Consider the following 26,400-nt stretch of genomic DNA (forward strand, 5'->3'; position numbering starts at 1 on the left):
CGAAGTCCCGAAATGGGCTTTGTTTCGTTTGTTTTTATTTTTGAGTCATTTCACACAAACACCACGAGGTGTCCTTCCCTTACAATTAATGAAACGACGACAGCATTTAAATACAATTTCAAACAGTGAAATGACTTTGGACCTAGGGCACTAGGTTATTCTTTGTGAAAAGAAGTGAGGTGGTAGGAGCTCAAAATGATTATAACTGACCTAAACGAATAATTTATCACACCATTTGAAATAAATACAACATCAGTGACTGATCATTGCCATGAAGGCTAATGGCTGCCCGAGAGCACCTGTTCAAAAAGAGTAATAAAATTATTTATTTTGGTTTCAAGTATCACTGACTATCGTGGTTAGGACGTCTGGTTCCGTTGAAGTTCGGCGTTGGTCTTATGCTGCAGAGGTCAATCGAAGACCCTAAATTGTACATAGCTGTGAACAATTGTTAAACTGAACATGCCCTACATTTGACTGCCGCTCCAGGGTGTGTCTTAATAGTGCTCTAGAAAAGGGATGGGCGTATTTCTGATTTCTAGGTATTATTTTTACAGTGCACGGCCAATTCGACCAATAACAATAAAAATGACAGGTAATCAACTTGCTTGCCGGCTTACAAAAGTCTTACAGTAAGTTTAATAAATGAAACATCATTCACATTCAAAAGAAAGCTTTAATTAGAAAGTTATATACACACTGTAAAATTAAATTAAACTTTGTACAAATATTAAATTAATATTCTCACACCCGCTGCCATGTACAGGGGAAGATCAGAAGCCGAAAGCATTCAAACCAAGAAAGAAAGTGAAACGTAGGTTATTTTCAGGTACGAGACACTGTACAACAGTGCCTCTGAAGACAACGTTAAGTTGCCTTTGTTTTGTTTTTTAAACTTTAACCCCATAATAGTTTCCGCCAGGTAGTAAAGAGAAGCAATTATGAAACACGGAGGCGCATAAAAATCATCAGTGTCATCATCACAGTAGCTGGAAAGCAAGGTAAGGACAGAAAAGGATGGACATTAATGTATTTTTTTTTGATGATAAAATAAACAGTGACAAATAAAGACAATAGTATGCATAGAATAGAAAAGAATAAGGCCTTTGGGAAAACAGAAAATGTTGCAATAGTGAAAAAGCAACCACCTAAGCAGAAGCTTAAGCGAATACATGAAAAAATAAACGTACAAGTCTAAAGCAACATTCTGTTAGCAATAATAATGAAAAGCCAAAATAGATCAGAAAAATCACATCGGGTTTGATATTTTTTGGGGGTGGCGGGGTCATGCTGTGTTCATGGTGGAAAGCTCAACCACAAAAAACACCAACTGACAAATAGACAGAGGATGACAAAACGCATGATTTTTAAATATGCTCTTCGCTTTAGGAGTTTATGGAGGCCAGGGTATACAAAACATAATTATTTCATTTGTTATTTCACTGCAACCAGTTGCAGTTATGTCAATAATGCACAAATGTGGTATTTTCATCTCCGTGTGATGGTTGGTGCAAAGCCGTTCCTCTAGGGCAGTGGTTCTTAACCATGTTAGAGGTGCTGAACCCAACCAGTTCATATGCAGATTAATCGAACCCTTCATTAAAGAAAAATAAAAATATGATTTTTTTAATGAATTCAACACGTAAAAAACGCATTTATTAAAAACTGAAAAAAGTAAATGAAATTTCTAGACATAAGTATGTATTTTTTAAATGGCGCACAAAATGAACCGTGCATGACGTACGATCACGTCAGTCACACTTTGAACTAAATTTCCCGCAGCACTGATTGGATAAGCAATGTAATGTGATCATCTGCAGCCAATAATGACCAGGCGGGTGTGTCATAACTACCGCATTTTCCACACTATAGGGCGCACCAAAAAGTCTTCAATTTTCTTAAAAGCTCGCCGAGCGCCTTAAAATCCGGTGCGTCTTTTGTATGGTCATTACGGTAATATGTCGACTCCAAGGTTGCTCCTTCCTGGAGACATGCTTCCAATGTTATAACTTGCTGCTGGTTCAGTGAACTGCGTCGCTGATTTATTAAATAAGTTTGTGTTGCAGCTCCGAAAAAAGGAGAGCTGTGGTGTTAATTTTTTTTAAAACAGTCTCAACAAATACAGGTACGTCTTTGTCTGTCTCCGTGCCTTCTTCCGTTCGACTCGAGAGACGTTCAAGACCGCCTCCGAAAAAACGTAAACTAACGATTACTTCAATGAAACTACAAAAATTGAAAAGAATACATCAAAACTGAAAAGCAAGCGAGGATATCACAAAATAAATTCTATAGCCCCCCCCTACAGAATTTATATTGTGATTTCATCATTTGTGAATACACAACAAAGGTTATTTTATCTTATCTGATTGTACTCTTGGAGCTACGATAAGGAAATGCCGTTGGGTTTTTCTGAGGCGGGCACGCAAGGGAAGGAGTCAGACAAAGACACACCTGAGTTTGTTGAAAAAAATGAGAGCTGTGGTCGTGGTTTTATTATTTTTTTTAAACGCAGACTTTATTAATGGTTTTCACAGTCTCAGCAAGTACAGGTGTACGTCTTTTCTGTCTCCGTGCTTTCTTCCGTTCCACTCGAGAGGCGTTCATCGCCACCTACGAAAAACGTAAATTATTCTTTCTTCAATAACACCACGAAGAAAATCAAGCGAGGAAATCACAAAATAAATTCTGTAGAGGGGATATAGACTTTATTTTGTGATTTCCTCGCTTGATTTTCTGTTTAGATGCATTCAATTTTCGTAGTTTCATTTAAGTACAGTAATAGTTAATTTACATTTTTCAGAGGCGGTCATTGAACGCCTCTCAAGTTGAACGGACGCCTCTCGAGTTGAATGGAATGAGCGTACCACCATCTAGTGGACGCTTTGTAGATTGCGCCTTTTAACACGAAGCATCTAATGTATGAAAAAAATTTACAAAATAGCCATTCATTGAAGGTGCGCCTCATAATAGAGTGCGTCTTTTCGTGCGGAAAATAGGGTAATTGACATGTTGAGTCGGGTGTGTCTTAACCTCCATGGCAGAGGCTCCGTCGAACCCCTGAGAACGATTAACCGAACGCCTAGGGTTCGATGGAACCCAGGTTAAGAACCACTGCTCTAGGGAGATGCCAGTCAGCAGAAATAAGACACACATGCGTGTCCTGGATTCATTTCATGTACAATTTATGTTTTAATGTTTCCTTGTAACGTTTGGTCAAGTAACACGGAATACAGTATAGCCTCTAATATAAGAAGGGGCTGATCGGAAACGGCTGTTACGCGGCGCACTTATATTGAGGACGTGCCCTCTCCTGCTTCACGCATAAAGATGCAGACAGACACGCGCACACAAAATCAGACTCATCATTGCAAAACCAACTGAGCCACACGTCAAACAATAAATACAGAAGGAAGGGGCATTTTGTTGGAGCTAATTTGAAGTTTAGTCATGACCAATCAGCCTGATGGACAGCCCCTTCCTCAACTGCTATAAACCGGGATATTTCATCTCACTTCGAGTCTGATGGAACGTCGAAAGAAAGCTCTCTTCCAGGTTCTAGAAGCAGGTCTCCACGCTGCTTTCAACTCATCCCAACTGATCCCATTCACCCATATGCTGGATGTTGCCTGGATACAGAGATAGCTAGCGAGAGAGTGAGAGAGATACATACAGAGGAGGCTTCATGCTTAATTCAGAGTGGGCCATGGCGCAGTGACAGCCATCCCTAGAAACAAACATGCAGCATTCACAAAGAGGGCCACAACACACCCAACTGTCACTCACAACTCTTCAAGTACAGCGGGAAGACAATTCGGAACAATATAGGGCCGGGAACAAAGTTCAGAATTTTTCCTGTTTTAAATCTATCGATTGCTATGATGTTTTTTGATGGTGCCTCTGTCAACTACAATTTACAGATTGCAACCAGAAAGGAGGCGAGTGTGTGGTAATACGTCGCCCATAGCATACAGCCTTGACTCATTAGGTACGTTTGAATCATATACAAAGCCTGCCAAGGATTTTTAATGACGTGGCGCCGCTTTATCACGTCTCGAGTTTGCTCCTTTGGGCGTTCCATCACTGCCTGTGCTGCAGTGTGTACTGGCTGATGGCTTTGTTCTGCGTCTGTAGCGATGGCAGAAGAGGTTGAGCGGGGCATAGTTTGAAGTCTCTTCTGGCCTGTGAGGCGTGTTTGGGGAAGTGGGGTTGACAGACACACTCGGTCCTGGTCAGCAGAGAGAGACGGGAGACTGCTGCCAGCACGCTGGTAGGCTTCATGCTTCCTTCAGCAAAGGAATATCTGCAGGGAGATGGGACACAATATTGGAAGTGAGCAGGGATTCAGCAGTTAACTATCAATGCATCGCTACTAGATGCAGCGAAAATAAGATTAAGAGGAAGCGGCAGAAAAGGTCCTCTGCTAATTTGCAGTCGTAGTTGTTGCCTCAAAAGACAGAAAATATAACTGTGAGTAATGTGCTGTGTCGTTTTTGTGTTTAAGCTAGAAGACTTTTGTTGGTAGGTGGTTCAGTTTAACATTTTGGTCTTTAAATATGCAGTGTTTAACTTTCTTTTGTTCTGCTTCAGTTCTACAACAAATTTCACATGGGAATGAGAAATAAACAGCTTGAAGCAAGCCCACCATGCCTCTTATTTGGTGAATGTGAGCAAGAGAATCTTCATTTGCTATGTACAAAAGTCCATGGAATACTTTTTCAAAATTTTGTTTTAAGATGTTTGTGCATAACATATGTTTTGAACAATTTTTATATGCTCTCTCCTTATAGTGGTATGGATCTGAAACCAATCCAGTGCATTAAACGGGTTATTTGGAGAAGTTTTATCCTACCATTACCAACAGTTGTGGTTTTTGGACCACCATCGCAGTGGTAAGGGTGGCGCAGGATACAAGCAGATCAGATTGGACAGACACAGCATGAAAAGAATGTAAACGACAAAAAAGCGCTAGTTTTCAAAACAGCCGACTACCACAGAGAGGACTGATTTATGTTTCCTTTTCTGGATATGGCAGTTATTGTGTTGACACTCTTTTTTTGTTGCATGCATGGTGTGTTTCATTGTCTTCCAGTTGTGCGCCCTTTTTTACTGTACGCTACTTGAGCTCAGCTCCACTCGCCTTGTTTTGGGGTTATTGGTTTGCAAATGAAAAAAAAAAAAAAAAAACAAAACGGTAGAATAGCAAAGGTCAAAAACTAGGCAGCGCCTACTGGATTTACATCTCTGTATGTGGCTGCGGAAAGTCAGGATTTGAATCTCATTTGAGGAGACTGACTCAGACTGGAACATTCGTAATTGATTTAAAAAAAATTGAGGTAGGTTTCTCATTACTGTTTGCTGTCAAAATGTGTAGTAAGCATTTCTGACACTGGCAACACAGCTTACCATCAGAAAAGTCATCTGTAGAGGTGACAGAGAGCAGACTGTGCTGGTCGCTGCTCTCAGAGTCTCTACGGAGAGGTAGCGGGGCTGCGCACGCACCCCCAGGGTGCTCTCTAGCCCACGATGATGAGGAAGAGGAAGGTGCCTGATGAACAAGCGCCGTCTCTGCATGATGGTGGGAGGGGAATGAGGAAGAGGTGGATGGGAAACAGAAGTCTAAGTCTCTGTGGTGATGGGTTTCGCTGGGGTCTTGGCCTCCCGTGGCCCCCTGCGGGAGACCCTCAGAGAGAACGATAGGGACTCTGGATTCGGGAGGAGCTGGAGGAGGTGGTGCAGGAGGAGGAGGGCCCGAAGCATTTCCATACACAGCTTCTTCATAAGACGGCAGTGCCACCTGAACCCCCTCAACCATGATGGAACCAGATTGGCCTGAGATTCCTTGCTCCCTCCTGACGGGCAGACGGACAAAGAGAGTGAACCAGGCAGAGAGGCAAGCCAGACACAGCATCACAAAAGCAGGGTCAGGTGGAAAGGTACTGCGCAGTCACGTGTGTTGCATACCACAGAAGTGGGTGGAGGCGATTAGCCGTGACTGTACAATCCCTTTATCTTTGCAGACTGCACTCGGCTCTCGGTCTCTCTTGTTTCACAACGAACAACTGTGCTATTGAGCACTGGATCAAATTACGGTGGCCTTTAATCATTAAAGTCACAGATGAGACAAATACGCTGCCCACATTTTACTTTCTTTGGGATTTCAGGAATGGTGCCAATAAAGTAGGTCGATTTTCATCCACGTGTTTCAACAAGGACAGACCTGCTGTGTCACTGTGTGGCGACGTAGGCACTTTACAAGAAGCGGTGTCGAAGTGCAGTCAGCGGACCTCTAAAACAACTAAAGCTTTGCTGCTTCGAGGTGGGAACTTGCCAATTAAAAAAAGAGAACGCTCTTAAACTCTTGAAAGACGAAACGAGAGTGAGTCGCAGAGTCATGTTGAGGGACCAAAATGGATGGGCAATGTGACCCCGAATGATGATGACGCTTTATTTAGCAGTTTTATTGTAGCAATCTGCTGGATGAGGACAGCTTTACTGGCAACGGATTCGCAGTCAGGTCCATTCATGCGAGCAACGCTAGAGAGTCAGACTGAAGTTGTTGGCAGTGTTTTTCTTTGGTATGTTGCTGGCTTCATCTCGGATCTATTTGAGCAGTGCTTATCGTGAATGTGAAGCATGTTTCACGCTTTGACTTGGTTGTCACATAGCCGTAATGTGTAAATCTGCGTCAGTTGCCGTCACTGCCGTTTTATGCGCGTGTTAAAACCTGCAAATAAATCATGACTGTAAAAATGAGTTACTGATATACCAGCAACACGAATAATCTCTGGTATCACAGTGGGACTTCCTTTTATCTGAGTTCTCTTTTTAAATTTTTAAATGACGATTATGACAATGTGTAAAGGCTAAAAATACGTGAATATGGTGTCCATCTTACCTGCTGTGATGGAACGACTTAAGTTTGGGCTGCACGAGCACAAACAGCACAACTAGAAGCAGGATGAGTGCCACCGAGCTAGCAGTGGACGCCGCGATAGACAGCGCTGGTATGCCGAGTGGAGAGCTTGGCTCCTTGTCTGTGGGATGAAAAAGGATCGAGAGGAAATGTCGCACAAATACTGGATGGCCCAAAATCAAAAAAAGCTAATTTCGGTGACAAACCTTGGGTGAGTCGGCAACTGATCTGCATGGGACGATCCCACTCGCCATTCTCACAGGTGAGAAACTTGTAGACTGTTTTCAGAGCGTAGCCCTCGTCGCAGAAGTACTCGATGACAGTCTTGTGGGTGAGGCGGTGGCAGCCAGGAGGGTGACACCGGTAGCCACCATTCTCCGGTTCAGTGGGGGGCAAGCACACTGGAGACGAAAGTGGACGCTCATTTTCATGACCATCAACCACTGTGAAAGAAATCTGAGTCGAGTGCAGTCTGGCTAAATTGTCCTGCTCTCAAGGACAAGCGTACCCCCATTCCCGTTGCGATACTCGGCACAATATACAATTTTTTTTTTTTTAAAGAATTGCTACGCATGTTATGTGTTTGCAGTACACATCGGATGACTTCAGATTAATCAATGATGTCAGCGATGCGTCCATGTTGCGCCCAGCGGTTAAGTCGATGCATCTATTAATCAGCTAATCCGTTCAATCCCCATTGCGCTCTGAGCTGATAAATATATAATGTAGTAAAAACCTATTGCCACTGTATGGAGAAAAAAAATACATCTAGACAATAGCAGAGGTCTGAATCTATTTCAGGTATAAATAGATAATATCCCGCTCTCTGTACAGCATGTGGCAACTATCTATTAAGGCCAAGACACTTTAAAACGCCGCCCTTTGGAGACCAAGGTTAGGGCTTCAACTTGTTTTGCTTTATTGAGTTGTTATCATTATCACATTATAGCCTTTATTGCGCGTGGGTGGAGGCAGATATGGTCTGTGCAAAACAGTTTGACACCAAACCGGTCAATGGTTCAAAAAAGGTTGGCGACCGATGCGCTTCAGTGGAGTACAAACTGCGGCCTGGCTTCCAGAAAGAATTTCCATGAAAACCAAGCTGTCCTGACCCCTCACCATTGCTTTGAATGCAGCGCGGTGTTTGACTGAACCAGGATCCAGAACTGTCACAAATGATGCTGGTAGGTCCATCTGCGATGTATCCGGGCTCACAGCCATAGGTCAAAACAGTGCCCACGGGAAAGGAGTCCCTGTTAGCCTCAGTTTGGTTCACCAAGTCTCCGTGCTGCACGGCAGGCGGCTGCGCACAACCTACACGAAAACAAAAACACGACAGGAATTGGAATGAGATGACCGCCACTGAGCCGAAAAGACCATCACAATGGTTGACGTTTGCATGACGAGGACTGATGATCACCGAAATTCCCTTGATGCATTTAGCTCTGACGCAACACATTCAGGCATCTTCAGTCATGAGATTTTACGTTCCACTTCCGTGTGAGTTGGAATTTGAAAACAATTTGAAAAATGTAGAGTGTATACCCATCTTCTCGTCAACCAAACCAAGTACAAACAAGTTTTTCTCCTTCTGACTTGAAAGGATTTGGGTGTGCTGGTGAGTCTTATTAGACTGCCGCATGAATGTGAATGTAGCGAGTACTCCGTTAGACTGAATGTCTGCTGGTCCGTGCGGGTTGCCGCCGATGGGTCAAACAGCTTTTCACAGGGAAACTCAGTCAAGCTGACAGGTGGAAAAGATAATTACAGCTCGAGGGAATTGTTCCCTGACTCTTCGATGCATTTGAGGCCACAAAAGGGAGAGGCACTGTATCAAAATGGCAGGTTCGGTGGAGACCGCCCCTGCTGCGTGCTATCGCGACCTCAAGTGCGTTGAATGGACTCGCATGTGACAAGGAGCGCCATATTGTTTCACTTGATGAATCGTGCATTAAACTGTATTTGCTCCACTGCGGCCTAAGACAATATCTTCGATGTTGTGTGGCGGCTCTGAGACTCTGTGCCTGCCAGTGAGCACAAAAACACACAGACACACTCGCTGCCCAGTCGAGCCGGTCTGACTTGATGTCCAAGCATCTGTGTCAATGACATAAGAGCATGGGTTTACTTTCGTTATTACTCAAGCGAAAGTGCTTGACGTTCACTTGAGTTGCATTGTGAACGGTCTCTAACTTTTGTGGGAGGAGAATACACAAGCAGCTGGTGAAATACTTTGAGAAAAGATTTCTGTAATAAATAAAAACACCTTCATTTGAGACCGGTGATCTCATAATACGTTTTATGGATAAACAGAAACATTGCAAACAACCGTTTATCTTGCTGGGGGTGTTTACAACTCAAAGGCACAATTACCAGAACAAGTCATCCTACTTCCTGTAATCTTCGAGGAAAAACTGGACTCTTAACTGGCAGCGTCGAATTGTAAGCAAACACACGAAATGCAGCGTGTATTTCCTGAATCCAACGAGGGCTCATTTTGCTATCTTTGTATACCTAAAATAAAGTGGACCAAAACAAGATATCATCTGCTTGCACATGCGCTGTGCGCACCGACCACCGTAGACAAACAAGTTCTAAGCTTCAAACATAACTCGATTACTTGTAGAGCATGTTGTGATTTGTGGGCCGTAAACAGTTCTCAGTCAAGTCCTCGCCACTCTGGCCTGTGTCACCGGAGGCTGTAATGCTTAAACGCTGAGCGAGAAGGAAATCGAGAGCGTGTTAATGGGATAAGGAAAGGTGATGAATTGATGACCTCGGGCTGTGAGTCCACAGGGGACACAAAAGACCCTGGGGGGCTGTTTCCTCTAAACAAACCTGAAAAAGCAATCCTAACAGTGTCCATTCTATATGTAAATGTAGCACTTGTTGAAAAACAACAAAGACATGCTAATTGTTCCAGTAATTCTTATTTGCGATGAACAGAACTCCATCCACTTGGGTGAACAGCTTGCATTAGAAGACAACAATGCGAACTCCCCGGGGCTTTATAAGTCAGGCACGCAGATCATTTCACCGAGGTTAGTGGGTGCAGTCGAAATAAACCCCGAAGCCAGGAAAATGTGAATCCATTTTGAAACCAGTGGTCCTTAAGAAGCCCAGTCGGCCAAGCTTCCATTCTCATGCCAGGAAAAGCTTGTGCTGTTCATGCAGAAGCTCTGGGGAGCAAATGTCATTCTAGTGCCGGGCAATTTAGCCCAAGAGACCACATCACATGAATTCATAAAAATGAATCTACTTCAAGTGAATTGTAACGATACAGCGCAGATGGCAATTTCCTGCATAAAAGCGGACCCCTCATCGAAGTCACACAAGAGCATTCACAGATTTCGGAACTCGGTTCATACACAAGGCGACCCAACATTATTAGGTCCATTTGGGAGAAAATGTCCGACTTTTAAGTGTGCCTTATGGTCGTGAAAATACAGTAGTTGGCAACAAAACATTTACTACTGGACCACTGGACTGGACTACTGAAGCAATGCTGGTCCAACATCTTGAAATTGGTCGAAATGTGCATGTCCTCGTGTGTGTCTCCTTCCTTTTATGGAAAAGGACAGAGGGGAAAAACACGAAGCAATACCAGTTCACCCCACCCTGGTTTGTACCAATGAGGAACGGAATGAGTCACAAGTGGAACACAAAATGTTCTCTCACAAGTCTGATGTCATCTTGATGAACAAGAGGATGTTAATTCAATTTAAAAAAATGACAGAAAAGCTCAATAAGAGAGCAGATGTGACTGGCTGTTATCGTAATTTCATGAGAACACACGTTTCAGGTGCTGGATTTTCACCGATTGCCTCTGAAGATGACAGAGCATTGTGAAAATTATGTGGGAGGGGGAAAAAAAAATTTGCTTTGGGAAATACTTCCAACTTTTATACCAAACAATTTTTTTGTATTTGCGGCTGTGTACTTGTTCGTCTTAACAGCACGTTCGGCACAGCTCGTGACATCGTCCTTAGTATTATTGTGGAGACAAAGAAAGGGAGTCGTAGCCTAGTAAGTGTATCACCTAACAATTTACTAAACGGTTCTCAAAACGACGCAAAGCTCGGAAGAAAAAAAAAGATGAATATGGATGTAAATGGCCCCTGCCGTGAGCCTCAACGGGATAAGCGTTACAAAATATGGGCGGCAGCCGCGTTTTCAAACAGTCATTGTACTTGTGCGCACGCCCTTTCGCATAAATGATGACAGCTGACCAGCCAGTTTCATGGCCAAACGGTTTGGATAACCGTGGAATGAGGAACAAAGGACGGCCCGACCGAGCAAACACATGAGGACGATCCCCGAGCCTAACATCTTTTGGCCTTAGGGCATCGCAGGGGACATCGAGGCTGGGGCGTTAAAATCCACCGATTTATTCTTAAGTGCCTGCCTGGCTGAGAATATCTCCCTTTCCCCATCTGTTACCAATGGCACCAGCCTACGCAGAGCTGGAGGGGGGTCTGGATTGGGGAAAACACAGTGGAGGGGGCGGGGGGGGTTAAAACAGTGCCCCCCCCCCAAGGCAAATTAAAATTCTAATTATCCTCTATTACAAGCTGTGTGCGCTCCAAAGCAGATCAGATACTGATGACTTCTGCAGCCAGCTGTTTAGACGCTCGATTGAACAATAGGCCATAAATGTGTGCGTTCGGAATCAGGGGAATTTATGCGTCGGATGGATTAAGATTAATACGAAGGGATGATGATGCTCTCTTTGGCTTTGTAAATATGTTTTTTTTTTTTATATTCCATTAATGGCCTTTTTCCAGAGCGGGGATTGTTTTCGATGAAATTTCGGTCATGTTTTGGATCAAGCTATTTTCGTTTTAATTCCAGGTTTGCTAGTTTATCCTACTAATCCAATGGATTGCTAGCCAAGATGTCGGAATTAGAGTGCTGCACAGTACACAAATAATAAGATCCCTGGGTTGAAGAAAACAAAATGCACAGAAAAAGCCTTTATGAGCCACACAACTTTCACCTGTATCGAAAAAAAAAAGGACATTCCCGTGAAACGGCTGTGGTTTCCCAAAGAACCAAATCTGCCCTTGTAGGGGTTGCAAGCGCACACATTACATTCGCCCAGGGAGGAGAAGGAAGTCTCTAAACAGACAGCAACATCCCCCTACTCCCCACCCATCCACCCTGTGGTGTTGCAACGCATTGAGGCGAGCCACGTGTGCTGCTATTACATCCCATTGTTCTTGCCGCACGGAGGGACGGGGCGTAGCGGTGCTCCCAAAAGAACAACAGACACTTTTTGCATTTGAAGGGCTGCGTGTGCATGCGAGGTCAAAGCGGTTGAGGGCAGGGGAGGGGAGGAGTGCGCTATTATGTGACCCCACTTTGCAAATGAAACACACACACACACACACACACACACACACACACACACACACACAGACCTGAAGAACAGATGGGATAAAGGCAAACAGTGAATCCCCCTATGCTCTTCTATCATCCTCGGCACTGAGGACAGCTGGGAGGCAGAATTCCTTCCTCTCAGTTTACAGGGGGAAAACAAAGGAGAGTGTCGGGGAACACCCCCCACTCCGCATCCCCCTCCTTTGCACATGTGCATGTGTTGAGCACACCCCCACGCTTGCCCCTCCCAGACTGTCGGTGGAACTGTGACAACTGTGAGCTGGCCGCATTTCAGAAGGCAGACTGTTAGCCAGCAAAGGGTTGAGGACATTGGCTCAAAGTGAGAGGCCAGCGAGACTCTCCGAGTCTGGCGCCTTGACCATCCAAGTCAAATAACCTCTGCAAATTGGAAACCTTTCGAATTTTTTCTTTTTATGTGTAAATGTAGTGACCAAAATCAATAGTACAGCACATTCAGGGTTCTTAAATGGATGAGTCATTGTGAAGCTGTTAATTTCCCTTCAATTTACGGAGGAATAAACAGCACATAAATATCCTGCACCAAAGAGGGAGAGACCATTTACATCAAAAACTCCACATCATCTCTGCGCAAGGGCACGGATGTTAGATTTGCAGTGCTGACTGACTGATCGCCTTCGAAAGCGCAACTGCCGACAAGGGGGTGAAGAAATAGCAGCGACATCAAACCGTGTTTGTGAAACATGAGGCCGCGCTACACACGGAGCAGAGTGGTGTATACTTTCACTTTAGTATTCACAGCATCAGCTGTGCAACAACTGATACGGACGGTTACCACTTTGACAATCTTGAAAAAAAAAAGACAAATATGTAAACGCGTTCACTGCTGTGGATAGCAACAATACTTAAGAGTATACGTCTTGAAATCCTTAATTTTAAAAGAAAAAAAAAGAAAAAAAAACATGTTCAAGGGAAACAATTAGACTTATGTGAGTGTGGTGATCGATCCCGGTTCTTTCTGAACCTAAAACCCAAACATTTTTTTATTTTCTGAAGCAAAAGTCTCATCAAGAAAAGGCGTGATGCACCACATGTGAAGCAAGCCAAGACAAACAAAGACAGACAGGAACAGACATACTGTACTCGGAGCAGACGTAGAATAAAGTCAACGCTGCAATTTGTCCCTATCAGAGCTGCGACAGAGGCATCGCACCGGACGCTGACATGAGATGTATAATTATCTGATTGGGGGATGCAATTTTACGGAGTGAAAGTGTGCACAGTTGCGACGATATCCTGTATTGCTGGTTTCTGAGTAAAAGCCAGAGGCTGCATGGATCTCTGTGCAAAAACATGATCTTATCTAGATGAGGGTTTGAACCTGCAGTCTTGAGCACTGACGAAACACTCCATAAAACAAACGGCACAATGAGGCATGGCAGCTGACAGCTCAAAAAAAAAAAAAACCAAGCAGGAAGTAAGAGACATTTTGCACACAGGAAATACGTACTGTTCATTAGTCATTCGTGAGACCATGTATTAGACGTGATAAGTCAACACGCTAACGGTACGATCATGCAGTCAGAAGAAGAAAAAAAACCTGCCAACTTATCCTTCAAAGCATATGATCAGAGGAGAGTTTCATGACCGGCTACTGTATCTGGTGTGTGTAGTCTTCCTTCATTTGCAATTGGATTCATTTTAGTCTACACACGAAGCAGCAAACGAGCAGCAATGCTGTTTGTGGAGCAAAGCTGCGAGTTCAAGAGAACCAGCAGCGCACTACCTTGTCACATGACAGCAGTCATCAGAAATGCAGCAAGACCGCGCATGTACAGGCCGGCCCTTCCCGTCGGCTCATAATCAATCCGTCAGAAGAGTGCTTCGCTTTCCAAGTTGGTGCACCGTGCCCCTATGCGCAATGGAAGGCTTCACTTTAAGAGCGGGCAAGTTTGGACGCTAAAAGCATCCGACAATGCTGATGCTAGGCAAAAGCTAATAGAAGGCTTCATCGATTCAGAATGTTGTCAAGAACACGGTGGATGATTAGGTCTGAGCAATGCCAATTTTTTTAGACAGCTAGCACTTTTAGGTGAGGGTACTTTGGAACACTCTGCATATTTATCATTAGTGCGGTCCGGGTCAGTAAGTGTTGAGGAAGACAATATTAAAATCAAGAATGAGACCACCGACAGGCAGCAGAAGAAGTAGTCAGCTGGATGTGTCAGAGCTGCCCAAGACCTTCCAGAAAGTAGATGTCTAAAGCATTCGGTGTCAGCGCCTGGTGGGATTGCAAAGCCTGACAACTTGTTTCGACAAGTAGCTTATGTTGACATACGGTGTGATCCACCTCCATAACTTTGCTGTTTCATTGGGCCCGCGGACAAGCCTTTAAAATCGAAACCCGTCTAAAATTTATGATACAAAAAATCAGAAACACGAGACCCACAAACAGGTATCACGAAATAGAAGAGACTATTAAAACCGAGAGAAAAGTAACGTCAATGTCAAGTCTGGAAAAAAAAAAAAGAAAAAAAAAAAAGAAGACCAAACGCAGGCAAGAAGACAAGAGAGCGGGGGATATATATAGCAGCTCATTAGTCAGGGATGTCGTCTACTCAGCAGGCTGATCCCTTAGATGACGCCCATTGGAAATTATTATGACGGTCTGGTGCTTCAACCACACACATCGTTCGCCAGGGAACAATTTTGTAACAAACTCTCGAAGAAACGCTGCATAACCGCCACTGGCGGACACATGCAAATACGACAAACATGGGGCGAAAAGCTGCTCAATGACACTGGCTGAGAACAGAGAACGACGGCTCAAGTGATCCACGTACACGGCGAAACGGAGGAGGTGAAGGATTGAAGCAGACTGCCCCTCGATGCGCCCTGGTCTCACCTGGATCACGGTTGAAATGAAAAAGGAGAGCGATATCTCGGGGGCAAGGGCGGGTGCTGTGTTCACTGCAGTGGTAATTGCAGGCTGGTGATCGAGTGGAGCTCCAGCTTGCAGTGGTTTGGCCCGCGGCTTCCAACACCCCCCCTCAAAGCCTTCTTTGTTCTCACGTTTCAGAGCGGGGGGCCAGTAGTCCACAGATTGCCTTACCCCTGCATGCCTACAAACTGCTAGGCTAACAGGACTTCGGGGATTAATCCCCCACAGTTAATTGCGCGGGAGCTATTGTCCCGAGGCTTCACTGTTTGTGAAAACAGCTTTCAGAAAGGCCGCCAGCCTCGAGTGCACAAAAAAAAAAAAACAAAACAAAACATGAAGTCCTCCTCTGCAGTAGTAACAGTTTGACACATTGATGAATTATCATCTGTGTCAGAAAGGTCTTCGTTTACATTTTTTTTGGCATTGTGTTAAATTAAATGTTATACATCAAATCAACTGGATGTATCAGTACTTGTGATTGGTGAATACTCATACTCGTGTAAGTCTGACAAAAAGCATTCCTATTGGAAAAGCTAGGATGCAGGATCCCTTTGACTGAGGTCAAAGGGATGGCATGTTCCCTCAGGCCCAGTGACAGCCATTTCCTGTTCTCACACACGAACATATATAAATACGAGCTCTATGCAGAGCCAACAGCAGGCCTGTTTATGGGAAACTTTTGGTTTGTTTTTTTTTTGGTATTGTTTATCTACTTAAGTGGACCCGTAAAAAAAAAAAAGATCTGAGTCTCCTGGCACATAATGCTGTTACAGCAGAAAACAAGGCATGTGATCATGTGAATAAAACCTTTTATTCACCCAGCTGAGTCTTGATTCTTGCAGCTCTGACTCACTGTCGACGTCTGCATCCTCTGTCACAACCCACAGACAAACTGCAAGATACTCGTTCAATAGATCCACCGCAGATGTTCAAGGGGACGTTTACACGACAACAGCCTCGTAAAAACTCGAACATTCACACAGGCGCTAAAAATGATCTAAGACTCAAAATATTTCAGATTAAATATTTTTTGAAAAAGAAGAATGTGTCAATGTTGTATTTATTTATGAAATTTGTACTAGGCCCGGCAACAGAGAATTTCAGGTGGCCCGACGCAGTCAATTGCTGGCACCATGCAACTTTTTATGGAGAACACTGGTTTGCATTTTCAGGCTGATTACAGACATACACACACACACACACACACACACAGCACGTGACTTGAGGATTTAAGGATACATTTAGCCGGACTAGCTTGGCAGTGTATTGGACCCTGAACGTGAGAGTCAGAGCAGCCCCCGTGGGCTCGACACAAATCGCGTGTTACATAATCGAGGCGACACAGCATGTCACCTCCCTCTTTTTCTATTGTGATGCTTACACACCTATGCGCACAAACACACATGTATCTATTCAAGACGTTTAAGAAAGTAAACCTATTAACACTTGCAGCACAGCCCACAGCCAAACAATACATCTCTAACCCATTTCAATGAAAACATACATAGTCGCCGTGAACCCGGCAGCAAGGACATCTGGCACATTTCACGAGCTGGCTTTGTGTGCGCGCGTGTTTGCAGATGGCGTGTGCTTGTGTGTGTAGGAGGGACATCCGAGAGTTGAAGTGAACGGGAAGCTGGCACAAGAAAAGGCTTCCAAGTATGCAACATCAACAATGTATTGTTTGTATAATGCGAGTGCATCGTCTTTGATCAGACCAGATGAGAGTTTACACTTTTAATTATCAACCAAACGACTGGACGACAACGGATGATGATGAACAAGGTATTTTTTAATCCTATTGAGTTACAAAACTTGTCCTGGAGGTTGGTGCAGTAAAATTCAACACTTGCTTACTCTGTGAAAAGCGCTCAGAGGGCCCGAATTCTCACGTCGGATCATAAATTGATGACAGCGACATGACTGCGGCGGATAACATTCTCTCTCTGTTTCACTCAATGGCTGAGCGGACTGTTGTGATTCATTAAGGCGACAAACAGAAGCACTGCAACCTGAGCGGCCCGAGGGTAAAAAAGAAGCCAATTTAATCTGGCTGGCCTGCAAGACGATCAAAATATAACTTCCGCGAGTCTGTGCAACCAGGTTAAAATGGCAATTTATTCCATGTGCACTCTCCAGTAGACAGTAAGCGTGTGTGTGTGTGTGTGCGTGCGTGCTTTACCTGATGCGTGGCCATGGTGGAGCACAGTGATGAGGAGTAGAAGCAAGGGGAAGGCCAGCCTGTGGGCTAGAGAGGAGGAGGAGGAGGAAGGGGCTCTCGTATGTAACGCTACCATTCCATTGCACATCTTTTCCTCCAACAACCGGCAAGAGTCCTCTACGGCTTAACCTGCTCCAGCGAGGGAGAGAGAGCGAGAGAGAGAGAACATGGGTTACTATACACATTCAGCATCTTATTATGTAAACGCAGAGACAAGCCGGGATTGTGAACGACATTCAGGTTAGAAGTCATCAAGACAATGAAACAGGGCTTTCTCTCGGCGCATCAAACAGCGACGTGATTACTGCACGAGTTACTATTTGCGTTCCAACTGCTCATGCTGCGGGCCCGAATACACTGGCAGTTTCGGGGCTTCCTTTCTGACAACCTCAGCACGAAAATTCCTGGAACTGAGCTTCCGTTCCCACTCTTGGCGTGCGACCAAGATCTAAATAAACTATCCGCTAATGCTTTGGTCGAGATGAAGCGACAGGAAAACAAATCCCTGCCGCCGATGAGGAAGCAGTATTACAGGCACGTGAAAGGTAGGCAGGACTCGTGCTCTGAGGCGATCTGTTCATTGACGGCAGCAAGCTATTCTGCGGATGAGCATCTACTTATTGAGGCGGGCGGTGCAGCATGTGACGGTAACACCGCATTGTGTAAAGTAACAATGAGAAACGTGACGTGACGTGATGGGTGTGCCGCCATTATTAACAACCCGTTTTCATCAAACACAGGTTTCGGTCCATTGTTTGATGGGATTATGAAAAACGAAATCTAGTATTAGACAATTCGTTATCTATGGCGAGCTTGCAGACAGCGGACTCTACAGAGAGCGAGAGAGCAAGAGAGAGTGGAGTGTAGAGGTCCACATGGCTGCTGAGCTAATGGCAACTGTAATGGCAAGGTTACAATTAGAGGGCAGGGGATATGATTGCGGATCTGCTGCATGGCCACTGACAGATGACCCGGAGTTGCTTTGATGGTGACACCGTAAGCGTGTGACTTCAAATGACTGGGTTGCAATGCGCAAGCCTGCATGTTGTTGGGGAAGACATCAGACTCCCGATCGCGGGAGTAGGTGACGCTGCACATGTTTCTGTTGTCACTAGTCCCTTCAAACTAACCTTTAGAAGCTGGCATTTTCAACCTTTCTTCAATGCCACTGATTCTTTGGAAACGTCGCTGTCACAGAATGTTAGTTGGGGAAAGGGGCGAATTCAGCTTGGCAATTTTTCTTTTTTCAATAAAAATGCTTGCTATGCCAATCTCAATGTGCTGAGTGTAAATATTTCACAGAACAGAGCGCTCCAGTACATCAATCGCAGCATATCTGATCAGGCTGCACATGTTTCAACGTAATAACAGTTTCACATGATTGAGGCTGAAGGGAATTCGAAAGGAGCGAGGGAGAAATTTCCAATGCGCAAACAGCAGGTTAGATGCCCGGCCGCCTACCGTCGGCCTTCTGTTCCCAAGGGTTTGATGGCAACAGATACGTGCATGTGGTGCAGGTCTGTGGGAGAGAATGACGCAAACCAGATTTGACAAGACAGTTCGAGCCAAAGGGAACAAAAATACATCAAGGCCCGTGCTAACCTTTAGAACTAAACGTGTTAGAGCTTTTTTTTTCCAACATCCAAAATCTCAGATGGGGATCTATGGATATTCTGCCTCCAAACTAGAAAAAATCAATTTTAAAAGCAATTTAATTCAATTAACCAAGTACCAGTAAACATTCTCTAGTACGGACTCGTGTTTGCGCTGTCCAATCTGTCCTGATAACAGAAATTCCTCATTTGGGAAATTAGCGTGGTACATGTCCTTTATGAACCTGCAAGTATGTTGACAAAATACACGCGTAAGAACACAATCAATAAAATACAAAAATATACTGTCCAAAAACTGTTTATATACCAAAAACTGCAATACAGGTGTATCAAAAAAAAATCACAACAGTAAAATACGTACAGTATTTTAATGTTTATTTTTTTCTGTCTTGGGAAAAAAATGTGTCTATTTTGGATCGTTTTGTTGGAGGCATTCTTTGGTTTATGACAATGTTTGCCTGCGTGTCATACAGTCTTCTTGCTAGTTGCAAGTAACTGTCCCGTTGATCACCGATGTCTGGTAATTCTTGTGCATACTGAAGGATTTTTGTTGCCATTTGCATTGTTTCCTTGCTGGATGGTGGCTTTTCACCAGGAGCTGAATCGATGCCTTGTTTTTTTTAAAGTTTCGTAGATTTGCGTCTTTCGGACTCCAAGTGTCTGCTGGATGTTTTTTAGCATCTTATTATGTAAACGCAGAGACAAGCCGGGATTGTGAACGACATTCAGGTTAGAAGTCATCAAGACAATGAAACAGGGCTTTCTCTCGGCGCATCAAACAGCGACGTGATTACTGCACGAGTTACTATTTGCGTTCCAACTGCTCATGCTGCGGGCCCGAATACACTGGCAGTTTCGGGGCTTCCTTTCTGACAACCTCAGCACGAAAATTCCTGGAACTGAGCTTCCGTTCCCACTCTTGGCGTGCGACCAAGATCTAAATAAACTATCCGCTAATGCTTTGGTCGAGATGAAGCGACAGGAAAACAAATCCCTGCCGCCGATGAGGAAGCAGTATTACAGGCACGTGAAAGGTAGGCAGGACTCGTGCTCTGAGGCGATCTGTTCATTGACGGCAGCAAGCTATTCTGCGGATGAGCATCTACTTATTGAGGCGGGCGGTGCAGCATGTGACGGTAACACCGCATTGTGTAAAGTAACAATGAGAAACGTGACGTGACGTGATGGGTGTGCCGCCATTATTAACAACCCGTTTTCATCAAACACAGGTTTCGGTCCATTGTTTGATGGGATTATGAAAAACGAAATCTAGTATTAGACAATTCGTTATCTATGGCGAGCTTGCAGACAGCGGACTCTACAGAGAGCGAGAGAGCAAGAGAGAGTGGAGTGTAGAGGTCCACATGGCTGCTGAGCTAATGGCAACTGTAATGGCAAGGTTACAATTAGAGGGCAGGGGATATGATTGCGGATCTGCTGCATGGCCACTGACAGATGACCCGGAGTTGCTTTGATGGTGACACCGTAAGCGTGTGACTTCAAATGACTGGGTTGCAATGCGCAAGCCTGCATGTTGTTGGGGAAGACATCAGACTCCCGATCGCGGGAGTAGGTGACGCTGCACATGTTTCTGTTGTCACTAGTCCCTTCAAACTAACCTTTAGAAGCTGGCATTTTCAACCTTTCTTCAATGCCACTGATTCTTTGGAAACGTCGCTGTCACAGAATGTTAGTTGGGGAAAGGGGCGAATTCAGCTTGGCAATTTTTCTTTTTTCAATAAAAATGCTTGCTATGCCAATCTCAATGTGCTGAGTGTAAATATTTCACAGAACAGAGCGCTCCAGTACATCAATCGCAGCATATCTGATCAGGCTGCACATGTTTCAACGTAATAACAGTTTCACATGATTGAGGCTGAAGGGAATTCGAAAGGAGCGAGGGAGAAATTTCCAATGCGCAAACAGCAGGTTAGATGCCCGGCCGCCTACCGTCGGCCTTCTGTTCCCAAGGGTTTGATGGCAACAGATACGTGCATGTGGTGCAGGTCTGTGGGAGAGAATGACGCAAACCAGATTTGACAAGACAGTTCGAGCCAAAGGGAACAAAAATACATCAAGGCCCGTGCTAACCTTTAGAACTAAACGTGTTAGAGCTTTTTTTTTCCAACATCCAAAATCTCAGATGGGGATCTATGGATATTCTGCCTCCAAACTAGAAAAAATCAAATTTAAAAGCAATTTAATTCAATTAACCAAGTACCAGTAAACATTCTCTAGTACGGACTCGTGTTTGCGCTGTCCAATCTGTCCTGATAACAGAAATTCCTCATTTGGGAAATTAGCGTGGTACATGTCCTTTATGAACCTGCAAGTATGTTGACAAAATACACGCGTAAGAACACAATCAATAAAATACAAAAATATACTGTCCAAAAACTGTTTATATACCAAAAACTGCAATACAGGTGTATCAAAAAAAAATCACAACAGTAAAATACGTACAGTATTTTAATGTTTATTTTTTTCTGTCTTGGGAAAAAAATGTGTCTATTTTGGATCGTTTTGTTGGAGGCATTCTTTGGTTTATGACAATGTTTGCCTGCGTGTCATACAGTCTTCTTGCTAGTTGCAAGTAACTGTCCCGTTGATCACCGATGTCTGGTAATTCTTGTGCATACTGAAGGATTTTTGTTGCCATTTGCATTGTTTCCTTGCTGGATGGTGGCTTTTCACCAGGAGCTGAATCGATGCCTTGTTTTTTTTAAAGTTTCGTAGATTTGCGTCTTTCGGACTCCAAGTGTCTGCTGGATGTTTTTTACCTTGTGTCCAGCCTCGCTCAAACGGATGCATTTCACTCGCTCCGCTACAGTCATTACAGTTCTTCTACGTTTCGATGCCATGATCTACACCAGTGTTTTTCAAACTTTTTTGAGCCAAGGCCCACTTCTTTCATTGAAAAAAAAACTCGCGGCACACCACTAGCTGAAAATGTGAACCCCCCACCTCCCCCGCTTATTTTAACAATTACCGTGTTATATTGTTACTATAACCGGTTTAACATTGAAGAATGACGTTATAACAGCTTGAATTGGAATCAAATGAACACAAAGAAAACAGTATTTTATCATCTTTCATATTTATTGTTTCACCGCCGTCCTGCATTCATGCGTCACAAATTCGCTTGTCTCTCGTCGAAACACAAGGCAATTGGCTAGCTGCTGCTGCTCCCTAGCGGTAAGGGACGGTACTATATGATTACTTTCTGAGCGAAAGACCGCACAGGCATACAAATTGGATATTTTCCCGCGGCACACTGGTTGAAAAACACTGATATACACGACGTAAGTGAATAAAGTTAAAATCTTTCGCAATTACAGTAAAACGCACGCCAATAAAAAGTCACTTACACGTCATCGTTTCGAATCTGATGAAAACGGCGAAGCGAACACGTTTTTTCTGTCGTGTCGAGAGGGTGCTGCTGCTTTTAAGCAAGTGCCGCGATCTACAGGACGTAAGTGAATAAAGTTAAAATCATTCACAATTACAGTAAAACGCACGTCAATAAAAACTCACTTACACGTCGTCGTTTCGAATCTGATGATCGAAAAACGAAGTGAAAACGTGTCTCAGTGTCGTCTTTTCCGTCGCATCGGGTGGGCGTTGAGTGTATTTAAGCTCCCGCGGCATTACGCCTCCATCCGGGTTACGGCTAGTGGAATTTCCGCTTAATTAAGTTCCGGTAACAGGTAATATCGGAGTCAAAATGTTAATGCATAGGTTTTTATTACGGGTGAAGGATATTTCTTTTCATAGAATTCTGGGGATGGGAATATTTACTGTAATCGACATAATCATTTGGATGGTAAAAAGGTTCTCGGTTGACCCCAGGATACGTCTGCTGATAGTATATGGAGAAATAATTCTCTGTGTGTTGGGAAGACAGAAGGGGTGCAGGCTCACAGTTGCCAACTTCATTTAAATTGTGTGATCATGCAGGTTCACGTCGGGGGGCATCCATAACTAAAGCATTGGCGGTGCAGAGAAAAATACGCAGCGCCATATCGTTTAGGATGCAGGATTTGAGCACTCGATTAAAGTGCTTCAGCTGCATTATAATCCCATTTAGTGACTGAGAAATATCCACAAGCTTGTCCCATAATATATTATATTCATTAATATTAATAGAGCACATAACAGACACAAACACAACTCATCTGTCGCTGCATCAAATCGTCGTCGTTATTGTCTTAGAGTGTCACAGTAATATATTAAAATAATAAAACGTCTTTCACATCTATAGGTGTAAATTTCTCTGTCTTCCCTGGTTTAGTTTTTGTTCACACAGGAAAAATTCCAAAGGTACCAAAATGCGTCACAACAAAACATGACATTGCCGTTTACGCTCGACTGAAAATAGTATGTTGGATATTTATACAAAAATTGAAAAAACACTGAATGAGAGTCTATTGGGCTACAAAACACCAGCAAATCGCAAAATTTGTGCGGTGATGAGAACACGTGAGCGTTATCGCACATCAAGGCAGCAAATGTCGAGCATGTTGGAAGACGCTAACCACAAATGTGCCAAACCAAAGATGTGTCAGCTAAGTCAACAGTCTAACCTGTTCACATACCACGTGCGGTTCCGTCACCATAACGATTATCGAGCATGGTGAGAGCGCATCAGTAACTAAAAAAAAATCCGAAGCAAACTTCATCCTGCTTCCTGCCGATGCTATCGTTAAAGTTGTTGCGCCACTGTGCACGCACTGCATCACAGAATACCAAGAAGCCTGCTACAGAGGACGACGACGACTTTCCAGAGACTCTAACTACAACGTGAACAATATTTACAATTAGAATGTGAGGGTAACCGTTTGAAATCTCAATATGGTTTATGAGTCAACCATAAACCACGTAGCATAGATGTGAGTCGTAGAGGTCAAAGAACTGTGTGCTTCCGCTCAAAAGCAAACAACTTAACTGAAGCTCAAATGACCAAAGCAATGCAAATACACAAAAGCTTTTGTGCATCGACCGTCGAAACAATAAAACAGTTGATGCTAGCTAACAGCTTGTCTTAGCAGTCACTTCTGCCTCACGGTTCACAGAAAAGCCACAAGAAAAATACCCAGCTCACGTCAACGGCATCCTCTGATACTCGCTGTATTGACTTCAGGTGACGTATGCTGGGGTCTCGCAAGATTTGCTCAAGTGTAGCAGGATATTGCTGGTGTCTCGTCGACGCTGTGTTGAAGTCTGACGTGTCGCCAAATGAGATGATTTTGACTTTTGTGGTCAAATTTTACCAACATCTTAACTGTTTCCACCACTGTTCTTATAACCACATTCACTCCAGTTCATGGTTGAACAATCAATAGTCACAAATAGACACAAATAAAGGTCTGGTATAAGATGGTAAGCTGTACAATTACAAGGGGAAAAAAATAGTCAATTGTCACTTCAGACACCAGCCTGATGAGCATCCATCCAGCAGGCTGTCGCTGCAGCTTTTCAGCTGCCTGCAGCTCCGTGAATGCAAGCGATCCAAGGAAAGCAGCAGCACAGGCATGGACAGAAAGCAGTCATTGTGCCAAAGAAACAGCCGAGAGGATATTTCCACCCGACAGGCCCTAAAGCTACCGCAGCTGGTCGAGGCATCGGAGCCTGAGGAGGGAGCCCAAAGACGAAGCTCTGCATGGCACGCACTCGTCACTCTTGTGATAGCTGTTGATAGTAAGCACCACAGTGGCTGCTCATCCCTCTTGGCTACCTCAAGGAACATGACGGACAGGATTTAGACACAGAAATAGGCGCGAAAAAGAAACTTTTGATTTGAAGTCTGGGCTTGGTTAAAACACCACAGTGCTGGCACCTTAAAGGTGAGAGTCTGATCCAAGACCAGATTCAAAAATCTACCATGCTGCAGGCCAACCATCTCTCTGAAACTGATTGCGTCTGGATGTTGTTACCTTAGATTTCACTGTGCCAGAAAATAATTTTATCAACAGTATCACACAATTTGAACAACCCTAACTTCTAAACATTTCATCACACCATGTGTTGCCCATAAATCTCTTGCGTTCCCCTTCTTCTTTCTTAGCTTTGTCATTATTACAATTCAACCAGACAGTCAGTAATCACTTCCATCCTTGAGTGCGTGACGTTTCTGTCCTGTCCAGCAAACAGGAAACGACTCAACGTATTACTGGAACAAAAGCGAGGGTGGAATAGGACAGTGGTGTGGGGGAACATATGAGCAACCCAAACCAAAGTCAACACTACAACACATCAGTTCCAGTTCTCAGGAGACGTCCTGCCGCCTTCGCAGCAGCAGTCGGTCACACGCCAGGACACGTGCAAATGTACTGCGAGATATTTAAACAAAGAAAGTGACGGGCTGGAGAGAACGCACGCACACAATACATAAAATCTCTTTAGACTTGCATTTATTTTTTTTCTGATAGCTAATTAGGTACAAAATATATCACTGTTCACGTGACCAAATCGAAACAATACACAAGCAGCACTCGAGGCTTGTTTTTTTTAATGTACATAGTAGTAAAACCTTATTCTAAGTAATTATGTCTCATAAAAATCGGCAAATTAATGACAGTGTTATGGATTAGCAACTGAGATAACCTCAATGTTGTGAAACACCATCCGCTGCGACGGCTTAATTAACAGCGGTTTAGTATCAAGTTTAAAAATAGGAAACTTATCCTCCAAGTGAGATCATGATGAATTCCTTACGATTCCATTTGAAACGCATAAGATCATTTCATTTTGTAATCAAGCACATAAAACGACAACCACTGGGAGTCTCGTAGTGGCCTTTCTCCGCTTAGCTTGCCAAATAATAGGCGACTTACCGACAAAAGGTTACCAGCGGCGAGCCCTCCTCCCTTGTTCACATTCGACGCATTTAACCGCGACGTAAACGAACACACACGACGCGGTAGTTGACGAAAAAAATTAATAAATCAACAAATGATGTCGTCTATGTCGTCGTATTCCACCAGCGAGGCTCTGTTGTTTCCTTGTCCTCGGCTCGGCTCGTCACAGTTCTTTATTTTAGGTGAGCGGAAACACTCGCTGTGTGAAAACTCGACCAGCTGCCTCGCTCTCGCGCGGTTTCCATGGCTACTCCGTGAAAAGGGCGGGTCCTAATCTGTCAAGTCATCCTCAGGACTCCTTCAAAGTTAAAGCAAACCCCTTCAGAGTAAGAGCGCACCATTTGGTGCTGAGACAAAGAAAAATGTGAGAAAAGAACACAAAGGGCCCGACGTATTTTACAATATGACAATAAGCAACGAGCATATGAACAGCTTGGACTGTTATACCTTTACCAATTTACCGTCGTTTTAGGTTTATGAGAATGTAGGCGTATATT

General features: G+C 44.0%; 1 protein-coding gene and 1 long non-coding RNA gene across 4 annotated transcripts; one reads left to right on the forward strand and one right to left on the reverse strand.

The window, feature by feature from the left end:
- Window positions 1–3,169: 3,169 nt before the first annotated feature.
- susd6 (sushi domain containing 6) lies at window positions 3,170–26,140 on the reverse strand. 3 transcript variants are annotated; one of them, XM_019883123.1, is made up of 7 exons: window positions 25,880–26,140; window positions 17,395–17,562; window positions 8,033–8,227; window positions 7,120–7,314; window positions 6,896–7,034; window positions 5,404–5,849; window positions 3,170–4,300 (listed from the first exon to the last, which is right to left on the reverse strand). In XM_019883123.1, exons 2-7 carry the CDS (start codon window positions 17,519–17,521, stop codon window positions 4,275–4,277), a joined length of 1,128 nt encoding a protein of 375 aa, XP_019738682.1. In that variant the 5' UTR covers window positions 17,522–17,562; window positions 25,880–26,140; the 3' UTR covers window positions 3,170–4,274. The 3 variants fall into 3 exon arrangements, with proteins under 3 accessions (XP_019738682.1, XP_019738684.1, XP_019738683.1); XM_019883125.1 differs by lacking the exon at window positions 25,880–26,140 and adding an exon at window positions 19,833–20,145; XM_019883124.1 differs by lacking the exon at window positions 25,880–26,140 and adding an exon at window positions 18,895–19,040.
- On the forward strand, window positions 8,237–13,114 carry LOC109523751 (uncharacterized). Its single transcript, XR_002169836.1, has 2 exons — window positions 8,237–8,531; window positions 8,574–13,114. It is a non-coding gene; the product is annotated as an uncharacterized LOC109523751 (long non-coding RNA).
- Window positions 26,141–26,400: the final 260 nt, after the last annotated feature.

Source organism: Hippocampus comes, unplaced genomic scaffold, assembly GCF_001891065.2.
Source record: "Hippocampus comes isolate QL1 unplaced genomic scaffold, H_comes_QL1_v1.1 scaffold524, whole genome shotgun sequence".
Lineage (NCBI taxonomy): Eukaryota > Metazoa > Chordata > Actinopteri > Syngnathiformes > Syngnathidae > Hippocampus > Hippocampus comes.

Bases quoted from the DNA above. Each gene is read 5' to 3' on its own strand.
- susd6 (XM_019883123.1), bottom strand. From the start codon at position 17,521: ATGTGCAATGGAATGGTAGCGTTACATACGAGAGCCCCTTCCTCCTCC. The intron at 7,315-8,032 runs GTGAGGGGTCAG...TTTCGTCTCCAG, and splicing joins GCGCTGCATTCAAAGCAATG to TGTGCTTGCCCCCCACTGAA. The intron at 4,301-5,403 runs GTAAGCTGTGTT...ATCTCCCTGCAG, and splicing joins TACAGATGACTTTTCTGATG to ATATTCCTTTGCTGAAGGAA.